The 14,020-nt window shown below is 45.4% G+C and overlaps 2 protein-coding genes across 2 annotated transcripts; one reads left to right on the top strand and one right to left on the bottom strand.

Moving 5' to 3' along the window:
* Positions 1 to 195: 195 nt before the first annotated feature.
* On the bottom strand, positions 196 to 6,635 carry LOC311126947 (antigen peptide transporter 1-like). The gene is made up of 13 exons (XM_084158672.1): positions 6,414 to 6,635; positions 5,617 to 5,946; positions 5,197 to 5,504; positions 4,877 to 5,007; positions 3,875 to 4,080; positions 3,344 to 3,541; positions 2,933 to 3,061; positions 2,498 to 2,686; positions 2,229 to 2,402; positions 1,920 to 2,079; positions 1,551 to 1,687; positions 1,073 to 1,325; positions 196 to 966 (listed from the first exon to the last, which is right to left on the bottom strand). Exons 2-12 carry the CDS (start codon positions 5,932 to 5,934, stop codon positions 1,098 to 1,100), a joined length of 2,178 nt encoding a protein of 725 aa, XP_084014798.1. The 5' UTR covers positions 5,935 to 5,946; positions 6,414 to 6,635; the 3' UTR covers positions 196 to 966; positions 1,073 to 1,097.
* A 1,500-nt stretch (positions 6,636 to 8,135) lies between these two features.
* Positions 8,136 to 14,020, top strand: LOC311126944 (uncharacterized protein). Its single transcript, XM_084158667.1, has 11 exons — positions 8,136 to 8,423; positions 9,289 to 9,439; positions 9,763 to 10,095; positions 10,196 to 10,422; positions 10,599 to 10,941; positions 11,198 to 11,352; positions 11,512 to 11,573; positions 11,686 to 11,815; positions 12,562 to 12,659; positions 12,848 to 13,179; positions 13,298 to 14,020. The coding sequence occupies exons 1-11, from the start codon at positions 8,369 to 8,371 to the stop codon at positions 13,818 to 13,820; spliced, it is 2,409 nt and encodes an 802-aa protein (XP_084014793.1). The 5' UTR covers positions 8,136 to 8,368; the 3' UTR covers positions 13,821 to 14,020.

The following is a 14,020-nucleotide window of genomic DNA, read 5'->3' as shown; positions in this document are numbered from 1 at the left end:
ATTGCCTTCATTGGAAATACCCTCTAAACACTAACAATGTTGCTGGAGGTCATTGTATGCGATTCGGCTTGGCCTTAGTCATCATTATCTAGGCCTATAGCAAAGTAAAGGAAAAGTGAAAGCATGAGATGAGGGGTTTCCCACAGTAATACAGATCAACTGCAAAACTTGCACATTATGCTGTTATTATGTAACCATTACCCCACATTCAGATACTAAATTAAGAAATTATTTCATAGAGCAGAATGTTTATTGTCATTAACACAGAACATAAAAAGGCTAGTGCATTGTACTGCCTTGAAGACAATGTAAACAGAAAACAAATAATTATTTGGGATCCCTATTTACATTAGTTAAAACACAAATGTGAGAGAACAATTCAATAAAAAATAAATACAAAAGACATTTGGGGCATTAAAAATACTTAATTTACAGTATAGTGCAAATAGAAAGTTGAACACAAAGTTTGTATGAAACCTGTTATATTACAGGACTGTTCTTGTAATCAGTTTTTCTTTGAGTACCTGAAAATCACTGAGGGGAGTATGATAATTTAACTAAAGTTTGATGCTATGATCTCAGAGTATTTGCAAAGCATATGTGACGCAGTAGAACTAGTCATGTTGAAAATAGGCCTCCCGAGTGGCGCAGCGGTCTAAGGCACTACAGACCCAGGTTCGATCCCGGGTCGCAGCCGGCCACGACCGGGAGACCCATAAGGCGGCGCACAATTGGCCGAGCGTCTGTGTTAGAGGAGGGTTTGGCCGGCCGGGATGTCCTTGTCCCATAGCGCTCTAGCAACTCCTGTAGCGGGCCAGGCGCATGCACGCTGACACGGTCGCCAGTTGTACAGTGTTTCCTCTGACACATTGGTGTGGCTGGCTTCCGGGTTAAGCGAGCAGTGCGGCTTGGCAGGGTCATGTTTTGGAGGATGCATGGCTCTCGACCTTCGCCTCTCCCAAGTCCCTACGGGAGTTGCAGTGATGGGACAAGACTGTAACTACCAATTGGATATCATGAAAAGTAAATGGTGAAAATGTGAGATGGTGGCAGAAGTGGGATTTCAGTTTACATTGAGGATTGTCAGAGCCTCTGTTTTAGTCTTTCAGCTCCTCCCCTTCTTTGCGCTGGAAGCCAGTATTCTGCTTGTTCACCAGATCAGCATAGGTTCCACCTTTCTCCAGCAGCTCAACATGGCTCCCCTCCTCTAGCACCTTTCCCTCCTCGAGAACAACAATGTGATTGGCCTTCTCCACAGTGCTCAGCTTATGAGCAATCAACAGCACTGAGCAGGGGTTTGAGTCCTTGAGCAGAGCTTGATGGACCTAAGGAGAGAAACATGTTGAGTATGTTTGAATTAAAGCCACTGAATTGTCAGAGATTAGCTGAGATTACAATACACTGTAAATCAATTATTAAAGTTAGGGAAGGAAACAGCCTCCATTGGGTTATTTTGTGAGTAAATGATCAACAGCAACTGATTATCCACCCAAAATTGATTTATGTCAGTCTGTTGTAGTGAAAGATAACAAGATTCAGAGTTCTCCTACCAAATGCTCGCTCTCGGTGTCCAGGTTACTGGTGGCATCGTCCAGCACTAGAATCCGAGGCTGTCTGATCAGAGCTCTGGCGATGGCTATGCGTTGCTTCTGCCCTCCTGAAACCTGGCCTCCCTTCTCCCCGGCATCTGTGGAATAAAGAACAACAATTAGGTATGAACAGCAGAGCTGGATAACACACATACACTACAATCATATCATCAGTAGTTTGAGGAAGGAAAAGTACTAACAGTTCAAAGTCGAAGTCATGCAGAAAAAAGTGTAACTTTTTATCAGTAAGGACTAAACAAAGCCCCAAAGAAACAATATTACCAATCCTATCAGGATGAAGTCAATATGAATTAAGCTTTTGGGACATACCTGTATCATAGCCCTTGGGCAGGTCAGAGATGAACTTGTGGGCATTGGCCAGCTCAGCAGCCCGGTATATCTCCTCATCGGAAGCGTCCTCTCGGCCATATTTGATGTTCTCCTTGACAGAACGAGCAAACAACACCGGCTCCTGACTCACCACACTGATCTGAGAGACATTATTCATTAGTTGGTTAATAACTTATTGGCAAACATTGTGATCATGTAGTGTTCTTTAAAGGCTGGTAGCTATTTATGTTACGCACTAATATAGCTTAGAGGAAGAGTAACATTGCTTCCATTGCTGTTCGTAATGACCTTGTCGTGTAGGTACTGGTTCTTGTAGCTGTGCAGTGGCTTTCCATCCAATAGGATCTCTCCTTCCTGGGGCAGGTAGAACCTCTCCAGCAGGCTCACACAGGTGCTCTTCCCTGATCCAGAAGCCCCCACCAGGGCAGTGATCTGCCCAGGCCTCAGCTCCAGAGACAGGCCCTGGGAGATAGAGAGAAATTGTAATTTAATGTATGTTATTTTAATTCATATCCAGTATATGTGTATATAGTATACTGTAAATATAATGTAGATACCTTGAGCACAGGTGTATCTTCCCTGGTAGGGTAGGTAAATGTGACATTCTTGAACTGAACATGTCCCTCAAGTTTCTGTGGGGCAAGGGAGCCTTCTGGAGGAACCTGGGGCTGTCGGTCCACATACTCGAATATCTTCTCTGAGCCGCCGATCGCCCTCATCACACTTGGGTAATACGACATCACAGCCTGCCAGACAGGAGGTGTAAAAGCGACACCAGTAAGTGACTGTCAAAATGTTGCTACTCAAAACTCTAGTTATGATTCAAATGTTTTGATACTGATAAATCATTTTGACCCCTATTTTACTGTAGAACAACTTGCCAGTGCCTTGTTAGGGCGTGTACATTTAGGTTTGTTTGTATTTGGTAGTAGGGATCAAGCATAAGATGGCTGCTGGTAGATTGAATGGAGACTGTTTATCTATGGCCTTACCTCCACAGCAGAGGAGAACTGGAGCTCGTAGAGCACAAAGGCCACAAGGTCCCCACTGCTGACAGTCCCCCCTGTCACCAGACTACCACCATAGTACAGGATACTGACCTTCAGGAACAGGCTTGACATCTGAAAGGGAGACAGATGGGGTTATTATTGATTATGACTAGAGTCCAGAGTTTTCCAGATCATGTAACCAGGAAGAACTCTGGGACGTACAGTAGTTATAGTCTATAACAATGGCCCAGAGCTTTCCCTAGTCTGTTCACATGGCCAGGAAAAACTCAGGGCACTTATTACAGACAAATTCATGCACCCTCATGAGTCAATGTGCAATCCAAGCTTTTTGGAACTGAATTTGGATAAATTGCTCTCACTCTGTGACTGTTTACAATTGAAGCTGAGACTCACGCTATTGGTCCAGGTCGAGGCTGCGTAGGCTGCTGCTTCCTCTTTATTCAGAGAGTAGGTCTTCTCCAGCCTCTTCCTGTAGCGCTCTGTCTCGCCCTCCTCATTGGCAAAGCTGCGCACTGTCTTCATGGAGGAGAAGGTCTCCGTGGCAACATCATTGGCCTGGGCTAGTGACTTTTGAACCTTCGCACCGAGCTCCTGGGACAAAAACAATATTCACAGTTACATTCTGATTGGTCAGGTAACATTCTGATCTGTCTGCTCTGTGGTGCTATTTTTGTGACTGTGGCTTGTAGAATCAAGATGTATGCAAACACGAAACTGCAACTCTCAGACAATGTTACTCATCACGGGAGTGTTCAGTAGTTCACAGAACTACCCCCACTATAGCCTGGTCCCAGATCTGTTTATGCTGTCTAGCCAACTCTTATTGTCATTGTCACCCCATACATTTAGTCAAGAAGGCGCAAACAGATCTGGGACCAGGCTACTTCCACTACAATAGGTTAGAAAAGGTCTGATTTCCTGTACCTGGTACCACTTGCCGGATATCTTTGGTATGACCCAGATGATAGGAAGCCCCATAGCGGTGAAGAGTGACAGCTTCCAGGAGAGATTGAGCATAAAGATGAAGAGGAAAGTGACACGCATGAAGTACCACATCAGCAGACTCAACCTCTCACTCAGAGACTCACTCATGTCGTTGGTGTCCGTGGTGATGCGTGACACAAGGTTACCTGGAACAAAGGTTATAGGTTAAGTTAGACCCTTGGAGGGGACGGGGTGCAAATATATATAATATATATATAGCATAAAGCATAAATATATTGCATAAAGAAAGAAAAAACACACAATGCTCTTGACAGTATCACTCATGTTTATTAAGATTAGCTCATTTTCACCTGGGATATATCCTTGGGACATACAGTATGTGTTTATCAGTTAGCTTTGAATAAATTAGTAACCCAGCTACTGTATAAAAAAAATATATTTAAGAAGGTGGAGTACAGTTAACTGCCAAAATAAAGGAATCACTTGAGGAAATGAGGGGATACACAGTATATTGAAAGCAGGTGCTTCCACACAGTTGTGGTTCCTGAGTTAATTAAGCAATGAACATTCCTTGCTTAGGGTCATGTATAAATATGTCCAGCTGCCCATTATTTGGGCTACCATGGCTAGAAGGAGAGATCTCAGTGACTTTGAAAGTGGGGTCTCAAAGAGCATTGGGAGTTTAAAGGGTGGGTGTGTGTGTCTCAGTCACCAGATCTCAACCCAATTGGACACTTATGGGAGATTCTGGAGCGTCGCCCAAGACAGCGTTTTCCACCACAATCAACAAAACAAACATTTCTCGAGGAAGAATGGTGTCAATCCCTCCAATAAAGTTCCAGACACTTGTAGAATCTATGCCAGGGCACATTGAAGCTGTTCCGGCGGCTAGTGGTGGCCCAACGCCCTATTAAGACACTTTATGTTGGTGTTTCATTTATTTAGGCAGTTACCTGTAGATTAGAATGAGATGTGACTCACCTGTCTGTGCTTTGTCAAAGAAAGCGATCTCCTGCTTCAGCACTGACTGGAAGACTAGGCCCTGGATGGAGGTGTGTATGCGACTCATGGTGATGTTGTAGATGAGATCACACACAAACTCACACACAGCACTGAACGATGAAGATGGGAGAAGGAGGGCAAAAAAACATGTTACTACAGTATCATTACAATAGATGCCCTATGGAAGTGGTTAGGAAGCTTGAAACCTAAAAATTAAACAGGAGTATCAAACACTGAGCATCAATTGGAAGGACTCAAGAGTATCGTATTGCCAATTATTGATCTATGCTCTACTATACCTCATGACTGTAATCAGAGACATGACTGTGATGGCGTAAGTGAAGGCTTCAGGCTCGTCTTCATTCATGATCCAGTCTGTCATTCGGCCGGTGTAGTGGGGAATAGCCATCTCACCAAGGGAAGAGATGACGACAAGACTCAGCACTGCTCCAAAGCGTATGATGTAAGGCTTCATGTAGCCCATCAGTTTCTCTAGAGAGGCCCCAGTCTTCTTCTGTGGTTCCTTGGTTGGCTTGGTAATAAGAGAAGGGACGTAGCGTGTCCAGTACAACCATGCTACGACTGTTACGCAGTAGCCCTGAAGTAGCTGAAAAACAAGTGATTTTAGTCCGTTAGGTTTGTCCATTTTTAAAACAAAAAGGGTATATATATATATATATATATTAACATAATTATAGCAATATAGACTTTTCACCCACCCCCTGCCAGGAGTGCCATCCCCATAGCTGCCCCAAGATGGACTGGCCACATGCCCAGAGAAGGCTGATGTAGAGTGGGCAGTGGAAGCAGAGGACCCCCATGCTCTGGAGTCCCTCGAAGCTACTCATCCATGGGGGACTTCCAGGGAACATGAAGGTGAGAAAGAGGTGGAGGCCGGCACGGAGCAGGCTTCCACCCCACAAGGTGATAAGGGGATGAGGGAGGAGGAGAGGAGAGAGTTGGGACAAGCGGACTGTCTGCACCACACACACATCCATGCACAGGAAGAGCAGCGGAGAGAAGTTCATTTTCGGCATTCCGAACAGGCTCTAGAACAGGAGGTTGGGACAGACAGATAATGAGGTTGAAGAACATCATATCCAGGGGTTAAATTGAGGAGGACTAAGTGGGATACCATATGGAAAATGATATGTGCACATAGATCTGTTATAGCCTATTATCGAAAAAGTGGCAATTTGAGAATTAGTTCACACAAAATCCCAATTAAACCCCTGGGACATAGATTATCTGAAAATATTGGAGGGAGTGTGACCATTTAATGAAAAACAGCTGACCGACTAATAAGGGACAACATTGGGTGCTGGAGTGTGTAATCAACTGTTATCTTATGGCGCTTCATTTTTACTTTCACTTCACTTTCAATTAGGTTCATTTCAAAGTCGTTTTAAGCTTCAGGATGAATATGACGAATGGTAATAACACATTACAATACATGCTGTAATATATAATACAATATAACAAGTTTAAATTCCTTTAAAAAAGATAGACTACTCACGTTTGCATGTGGGCTCTTACGAGTGAGGTTGCAATTTCTTCTGAATTTCAAGGAAACGATAGCCTATATATATTAAGAATAGATCTAGCCTATATTCTAAATTACACCCTCTTATAAATGGTAATCTTCGCATTAATTTAGTTATACAGCAGTCTGCGACTGGACTGGATGACCCCACGTTCGAGTTGCTGATTGTGCTTCATAATAAAACCGAAAGTACATAACTGGAAAGTCCCTTTTGACCGACCCGCCCCCTCTTGACATGCCATACTGAGTTTGGTAAATGCCGATTTTAGATTAATTATACTATGCTATACTTTATGTGAAACGAGTAGGTGATTACTGTGTAAGGGCTTGATATATCTGAAAATGTTGTACAGTAAATTACTTACTGGCTGAGTCATCTTGGAACTTGAAAGGAATTTCATGTTGAATAGCGACATCGTGTGGAAAGCTTGATGACCTACATGATGATAATCAATATCATTATCACCACTCCATTATTGATACATTATTGCCATGATCATCTGTTGCATATTCCCCCTTGACAATGCAAAACAGCCTAATGTTTATATATGTATAAACTCATCATAAAAAATCAAATGAAGGTAATGAGTAAGTAGTATGCCTTAGCCTGAAATATACATTTACGTCATTTAGCAGACGCTCTTATCCAGAGCGACTTACAGTTAGTGAATACATTTTTTTATATATATACTGGCCCCCCGTGGGAATCGAACCCACAACCATGGCGTTGCAAACGCCATGCTCTATCAACTGAGCTACATCCCTGCCGGCCATTCCCTCCCCTACCCTGAACGACGCTGGGCCAATTGTGCGCCGCCCATGAGTCTCCCGGTCGCGGCCGGCTGCGACAGAGCCTGGATTCGAACCAGGATCTCTAGTGGCACAGTTAGCACTTAGACCACTGCGCCACTCAGGATATATCCCCCCCCCCCCCCCCCCCCCCCCCCCCCCCCCCCCCCCCCCCCCTCCCAACCCCCAAAACTTGAAACTGCACAAAACTTTGTTGTACCACCTACTGTGAGGCTGTTTCTTGGTACAATTGATGAGTCCTGTGGTTAAGGATGAAAGTAGAACCCCCTAGTTTCCTGTTCCTGGATCCATCATTTAATTTGAGACAGATACGGTGCTGCAGCTATATCTGTCTATTTTAAGACCCACCACATTCCTGGAGGTTATTATCTATTCTTTGAGATTTTGAAAGAGTTTTCTTTGTCATTTGCAGTAGATAAGATTATGATTTTTTAAAATGCAGAGAGCATGCTCCTGCATGGGAAGTTTAAAAAGTGAAATGTGAGGGCCTACTCCTGGACCTGTATTCATAATGTGTCTCAGAGAAGGAGTGCTGATTTATGATCAGTTTAGCCTTTTTGAACATAATGAACATGATTGCCTGAACAGGTGGGACCTAGATCGGCAGTCCTATTCTGAGACGCTTTATGAATACAGGGCCTGGTTAATTTGACAGATTACATACATCTTGAGGCATTATAATCAGTAGAAAAACAGACTGCAGACTCACACAAAGTTCACACACACACACACACACACACACATCCCGTTCCTATTCTTTTCCACACAGTGGCAGGAAGTTGTCCACATATCCGCAGTGCTTCTGAAAAATAATTAGAGAGAGGGAGGTGGGTGTTAGCAGCACTGGAGGTTGGGGTGTACCACTTTAGACATAAACTGTTCACACGGTCCCATTGCGAACGCGGTCAGGAGCGCTGTGAGACAGCAAGTTCTCCAGAAGAGACCCAGAGAGATACCCCACAACACTGTGAAAGTGCCGGAGTACAGACCTGCCGGACCTGCCATAGCCGGACCAAGGCATTGGACCTAATAACCGCGCTGGTACAGCTGTGAGGATACTGAGAGAGAGTAGTCTACTGCCCTGTCTCCATCCTCCTGTCTGGGACCTGCCTGGCCCAATGATGCTGGTGCTGTGGACGGCTGTTCTGTTGGGTTTGAGCAGGTGGTGTCGAGGTGAGTCCCTCTTCCAGCTATTATCTTGTTGATATGATGTTAGATACCTGTGAGAGTGAGGTGGAGTCTCTACTAGGTAATCGACTACAGAGAGGAAGTCCTACATGGTTCGTCCAGCAACAAATCAGACTTTGTTTTACATTGATGTTCTCACTTCTATGTTATATCGATTTCTGAGGATATATCATTAGGAGAAAATACTGTGACGTACTTGACATATATTGCTCTCACATCCTTTCATCATCACTTTATAAGATGCTGCTTGAATGTGTCCCTGATTTAAAGTTATGACTAACCAAAAAGTACTTTGCTTGCATAGCAGTCAAAGATTGTACAGCATTTCCTTGAATGTTCACTGCTATACAGTACATCATGTCTAATCCCAGTTCTCCTGTGCTATGATTGAATTGTCCCTCACACACCTGCCAAGCCTCTCCATTGTCCCACTCCATTACATTCCTCATCGCCAGGGTGACGACCTCCGACCTTCGTCCAGTCCCAGCCCACTCCATTTCCTGTTGCTATTCGCCTCTCTTGGAAACTTCCTGTTTGTGTCAGGCCTCCTATTTCCCGTTTCATGCTTCATGCCAAGGACACACCATTCATAGCCTGCATGGCCTGCACGGTACCAAGCATTGTTAACAATGAATGCTTGGTGGTGATAGATACACATAGGCCTACACAATACACAGCTTGAAAATGTAGGTCAAAGCACAGGTTCTTGCGTGATACAGTAATACAGTATTGTAGTTAATGGATGCTTCTATCCAAAGTGATTCAGTTTAAGTTAGTGTATTAGTGTCAAGCTGGAATCTAACCTTTGTGTGTGTGTGTCTGTGTCTGTGTGTGATTCCTCCCTAATCAGCAGCAGCATCTCCCGGTGGTGACCCCTGGGCCCTATGTCCGTCCAGACAGTGTAAGGCCAAGTTTGGAGATGGGTCATGTGATAAGGAGTGCACCGAGCCCGAGTGTCTGAGAGACGGGTTCGACTGTCTGAGGGACAAAGGACACTGCAAGTAAGACACTGTAGCAGCAGGGAGATCTGGGCTACATTTCATTCCAGGAAGATGTTCCATCCCCTCTTCCCTTTGTTCACTCTCCTTCATGGATCTGACAGGACTGGATATGTGAAAGCAATATGGTGACTTACTCTTACCCAGTAGTCTCATATTCATGGTGAGGGGAGTGAATAAGGGCAGAGGGGAGAGAACATCTTCCTGGAATGAAACGCACCCTGCTCTTTACTCTTTATCACTCTCACTTTCCTTTTTTATACATCAAGATTTTTCAACTGGGGTTCACGCTTTCTCTGCATCCCTCCAACTATCCCCCCTCTCAGTTCAGGCCACATCCACTACTGCCGAGACCACTATGCCAACTCTTACTGTGACCAGGGCTGCGAAAGCGCCGCCTGTGGCTGGGACGGGAGTGACTGTCACAGGCACCACAACCCTCTGTGGGCTAAGGGCACCCTGCTCCTGCACACCCGCGTCCCCCTGCAACACGGCACATTCTCCAACAGTTCCCTTCTCTGGGCCCTCAGCACCCTCCTTCAGACGCCTCTCAAATTGCGCGGCACGGCGCCCCTTGACCCCAACAAGGACCTCTTCACATTTAATCCCCAGCAGCTCGAAAATCTGCTGGCTCAAGCTTCCTCGGATGACTCAAATGGGTAACTATAAAGAGATGACGATTTTGCTTCCCCAAATTTTTTACCTTATCCTAGTCCCTTTGGTTAACATCTCATCAATCTCCCCATCTCTCTTAAACAGCTCTCTCCTATTCCTGCAAGTGGATAACAGGCCATGCTCCCGTCTGCCCTCTACCTGTTTCCCGTACGCCATCGAAGCAGCTAACTTCCTACGGGCTGCTACATCATCGACTCGTGCGTCAGTCCCCTCTCACCCAGAATTAAAGGCCCTTATTAGTGTAAGAGGGGTCGGGGAGGAAATAGGAGGGAGAGAGGAGGACCCAGTTGAGGAAAAAGAGGAAACTAATGGTATGTATCCTGTTATCCTGTGTGTGTGTGTGTGTGTGTGTGTGTGTGTGTGTGTGTGTGTGTGTGTGTAAGACTGTGTGTGTGTGTGTGTGTGTAAAACTGTGTGTGTGTGTGTGTGTGTGTGTGTGTGTAAATGTGAGTACCACCTAATATCTCTGCCCCCCTTCTCCGCACAGGAGCAACACCTCCATGGCTATGGGCTGTGATCGGCATGGCAACGGGCCTGGTACTGGCTTTGGTCTTGATGGTTGTCTTGGTGATCAGAAGGGTGAGACGACGACGAGCGGAGAGGGAGGGAGGAGGAGGAGGAGGAGAGAGGGTTAGGCACAGATCCACTGTCACTGAGAATGACAGCGGAGACCATGTGGCCAAGGCATGGGCACAGCACACACCCCACCGAGAGCAGAGGGGCAGGACAGGGAGAGAGAAAGACAGGAACGGGATAAAGAAGAAGAAAGCAAAGGAGGCTGAGAAGAAAAGACGCAGAGAGCCACTGGGGGAGGATGCAATTCGACTGCGGTGAGTGAAGATGAATGATTATGGGAGAAGTTAGAGGATGTTCAGTCTAGCAAATCAACAGTGCTGTGATCAGATAACAGTATGCTTCATTGTAATGGGTTGTATGGCTTTCAGTTGTTTTCATTAGGGTCATTTACAATGTCTGTAAGGTAAAACTGTTGTGTTGGACTATCTCTATTTTACACAATATTAGTGATACTGTAGTCATATCCCATGTACAAAGTACTGCTATTCACAGCATAACGTATGATTTCAGGCCCCTGAAAAAGGACCTGGATATCGGAAGTGACACTGACTTTACCCAGAGTTCAATGGAGGACATCAACAGGTCCATCTGTGACCACCGAACTCAAGAGCAGAAGCACTACCGCAGCCCTCCGACTCCGAGCCACCCACAAACACCCATACAACGTAAGATCACCTCCTGATAATGGTTAACATACTGTATTAATAGGCTTGTAAAATTATTAATTATTCCCTTACATTAACAGGTTTGGAGAGCCTTTAACTGGTCACAATTTACGGTTTGCACAAGCATGTAACTAAATTGACTTTCAGCTCCACTTTTAGCTCCCCCAAGAGGATGGGAGAGAAATGCTGTCCCGTCTCCACATCACAGAACACCCAATCAAGTGAGTTCCATAAATATTCACATAAATGTCAATATGTTTATTTAAATTGTAGATTAAGCTGGTTATTATTTACAGTATTCTATTTTGACCAAACCAAACATTATGTTGACAGTCTGCTTCGGTTCAGTGGTGTGGTCCAGATGGGTCAGTGGTCCTGATTCGTGCGGTCCGGAGTGGGCTTGACCGTGTGGTCCTGGAGCTGCTACGAGCTGGGGTGCCGGTCAACAACACAGACCACACTGGTATTACTTTACTCTCCCAATTTCCCAATGATATTATTAACCAAAATGTAGGCTAAACGGTAAAATAAACCAAGTAAACTCAACTTCCCTGTAGAGTGTCATGGGATGATTATTGTGCAAATGTATTTAAAAAATCTATATTGCATGGAACAAATGCTCATAAATGTTATGTAGCGTCCATAGGTGTAATAACGAGCTTATAAACACACTGCCTCACATACATATTACTATATTGTATTACTTTGAGGGGTTGAGTAACCAGTGTAACTGACCCCATCTCTCTCTGGTCCTCCCCATGTCACGTCCCTTTTTGTGTCCCTTCTCTTCTCTTCTGTTCTGGTAAAACCTCCATGGCTTCCCACTCTTCCCTTCCATTCCTCTCTACAGCACCCCTTCTGCCCTCCTCTCAAACCGATACAGAAGTTAATGTGCCCTAGTGCCCAGGCAGTGTGGATGTACCATATTAACCTCCCTTGCTCTTCTCTCTCTCTCTTTCTCTTCCTCTATCTCTCTCTCACACTATCTCTCTCTCTCTCCCTCTCGGGCTGATTCACTGGTCCCTCACCATCATTTGCATTCCCATTTCCTCTCTTTCAAAATCACCCTCTTCCTCGTCTTTCACCCTTTGGGCTTGACTCTGTTGTATAATGTTTGTTCACTGGCTGACTTACTCCCTCTCTTTCTGTACTGAACTCCCACCTTCTTTCACTCACCTTCCTCCACTTGAAATGCACTCTCTCTCTCAGGGAGATCAGCCCTCCACTGGGCATGCTCAGTTAACCACCTCTCCTTGACAAGAACCCTCACTCGCTACGGTGCTGCAGTGGACCTACAGGACAACAAGGTACCAAGGCCAGCAGAAGCCTCTGCTTTTATGATTCTTCACATGCTAGTATGAAGATTTAGGAAGATGAACTTCGAAGGAACTATATTCAGTTAAATCTGTGTAGAATGGTTAAACTTTAGGTTACTCCCATATTATTGCTTCGACACTCCCATTCTCTGATATATACCACTCCCATTATCTGATAGGGTGAGACTGCTCTGTTCCTCTCCGCCCTCCATGGTTGCTACGACACCGCCCGGTTCCTGCTCCTGAACGGGGCCAATCAGAATCTGTCTGATCGCAGAGGACGCCGGGCACTGGATGTTGCCCGAGAGGGAATGCATCATCAAGTCCTGGAGCTCCTATTGGCTCACAGGGTTCAGAGAGGGCCTATTCCTATGGAGCAAGCCAATGATATGCTGTGGGATGAGCGTGCCTTGCTCTATAGCCAGTGGATGAATTCCCCTGGGCTCCCTGGGAGAAGTGCCTCCTTCTCTGGTGTCATAGGGCATCAGGATATGTCCTCGCCTCCGCCAAGGTAAGGTCTTGTGGCATTTGGCACATCTACTCACAATAACATTTAGCAATTTACCAATCTTGATGATAAGGCAAATTCATCACTGCTTACGCTTATGATCTCCCTCTTCTTTTGACAGTGATTGGTCAATGGGCAGAGTGCAGTGCCCTTCCCCTCAGAACTGGCGGCCACAGCTCAATCAATCAGTGACCGCATTGGTCACCCCAAGAATCATGGGGCGTCCCCCACGGCCAATCAGCACTCTGCAGGAAGTTACCTCAGAGGACGAAGATCGTGAAAGGCCCCAGGAAGTCCCGAGAGCAGTGACACCGCACTTCCTGTTACCCCAGCCTGCTCCTCGACAGCGGTCCTTCTCCTGTACCCAGAATGCACTGCAGCGTCGCTCCAGTTCACACCAGCCCGAACCGACTTATGTTGCCTTATCAGAGAAAATAGCCAATGAGCCCATAGAAAGAGTGATCGTAGTCCCTCCTACAGATGCTCCCACCAAATCAGATCGTAGATCAATAGTCGATAGTAGCGATAACCCCAGCAGGGCGGCAACAGAGATTGAGGCAGCAAGCTCTAAAAATACAGACCAGAAAGCCCGAAGTGAGAAGCTAAATAACCACATGCCTGACTCTAACCAAACAGCTTTGTAAGGGACAGGGCTGGGCTGTGAGATATCATGCTGAAATGACCCCAAATACCATCATGTCAATCATGTACTGTTTACATTTTCTGTAACAGGCCCCTTGCCCATAAATAACAGTAGATTGACAGACGGGATATAAACTCAATCAATAAATGAGTAACTTAATTTACTCTAAATATCTAAATCAATAAACTATGGAATGATTAA

The sequence above is a fragment of the Coregonus lavaretus genome, assembly GCF_964263955.1.
Source record: "Coregonus lavaretus genome assembly, chromosome: 3".
Lineage (NCBI taxonomy): Eukaryota > Metazoa > Chordata > Actinopteri > Salmoniformes > Salmonidae > Coregonus > Coregonus lavaretus.
The sequence above is the reverse complement of the archived record's forward strand: the minus strand, read 5'-3'. Positions and strand labels throughout refer to the sequence as shown.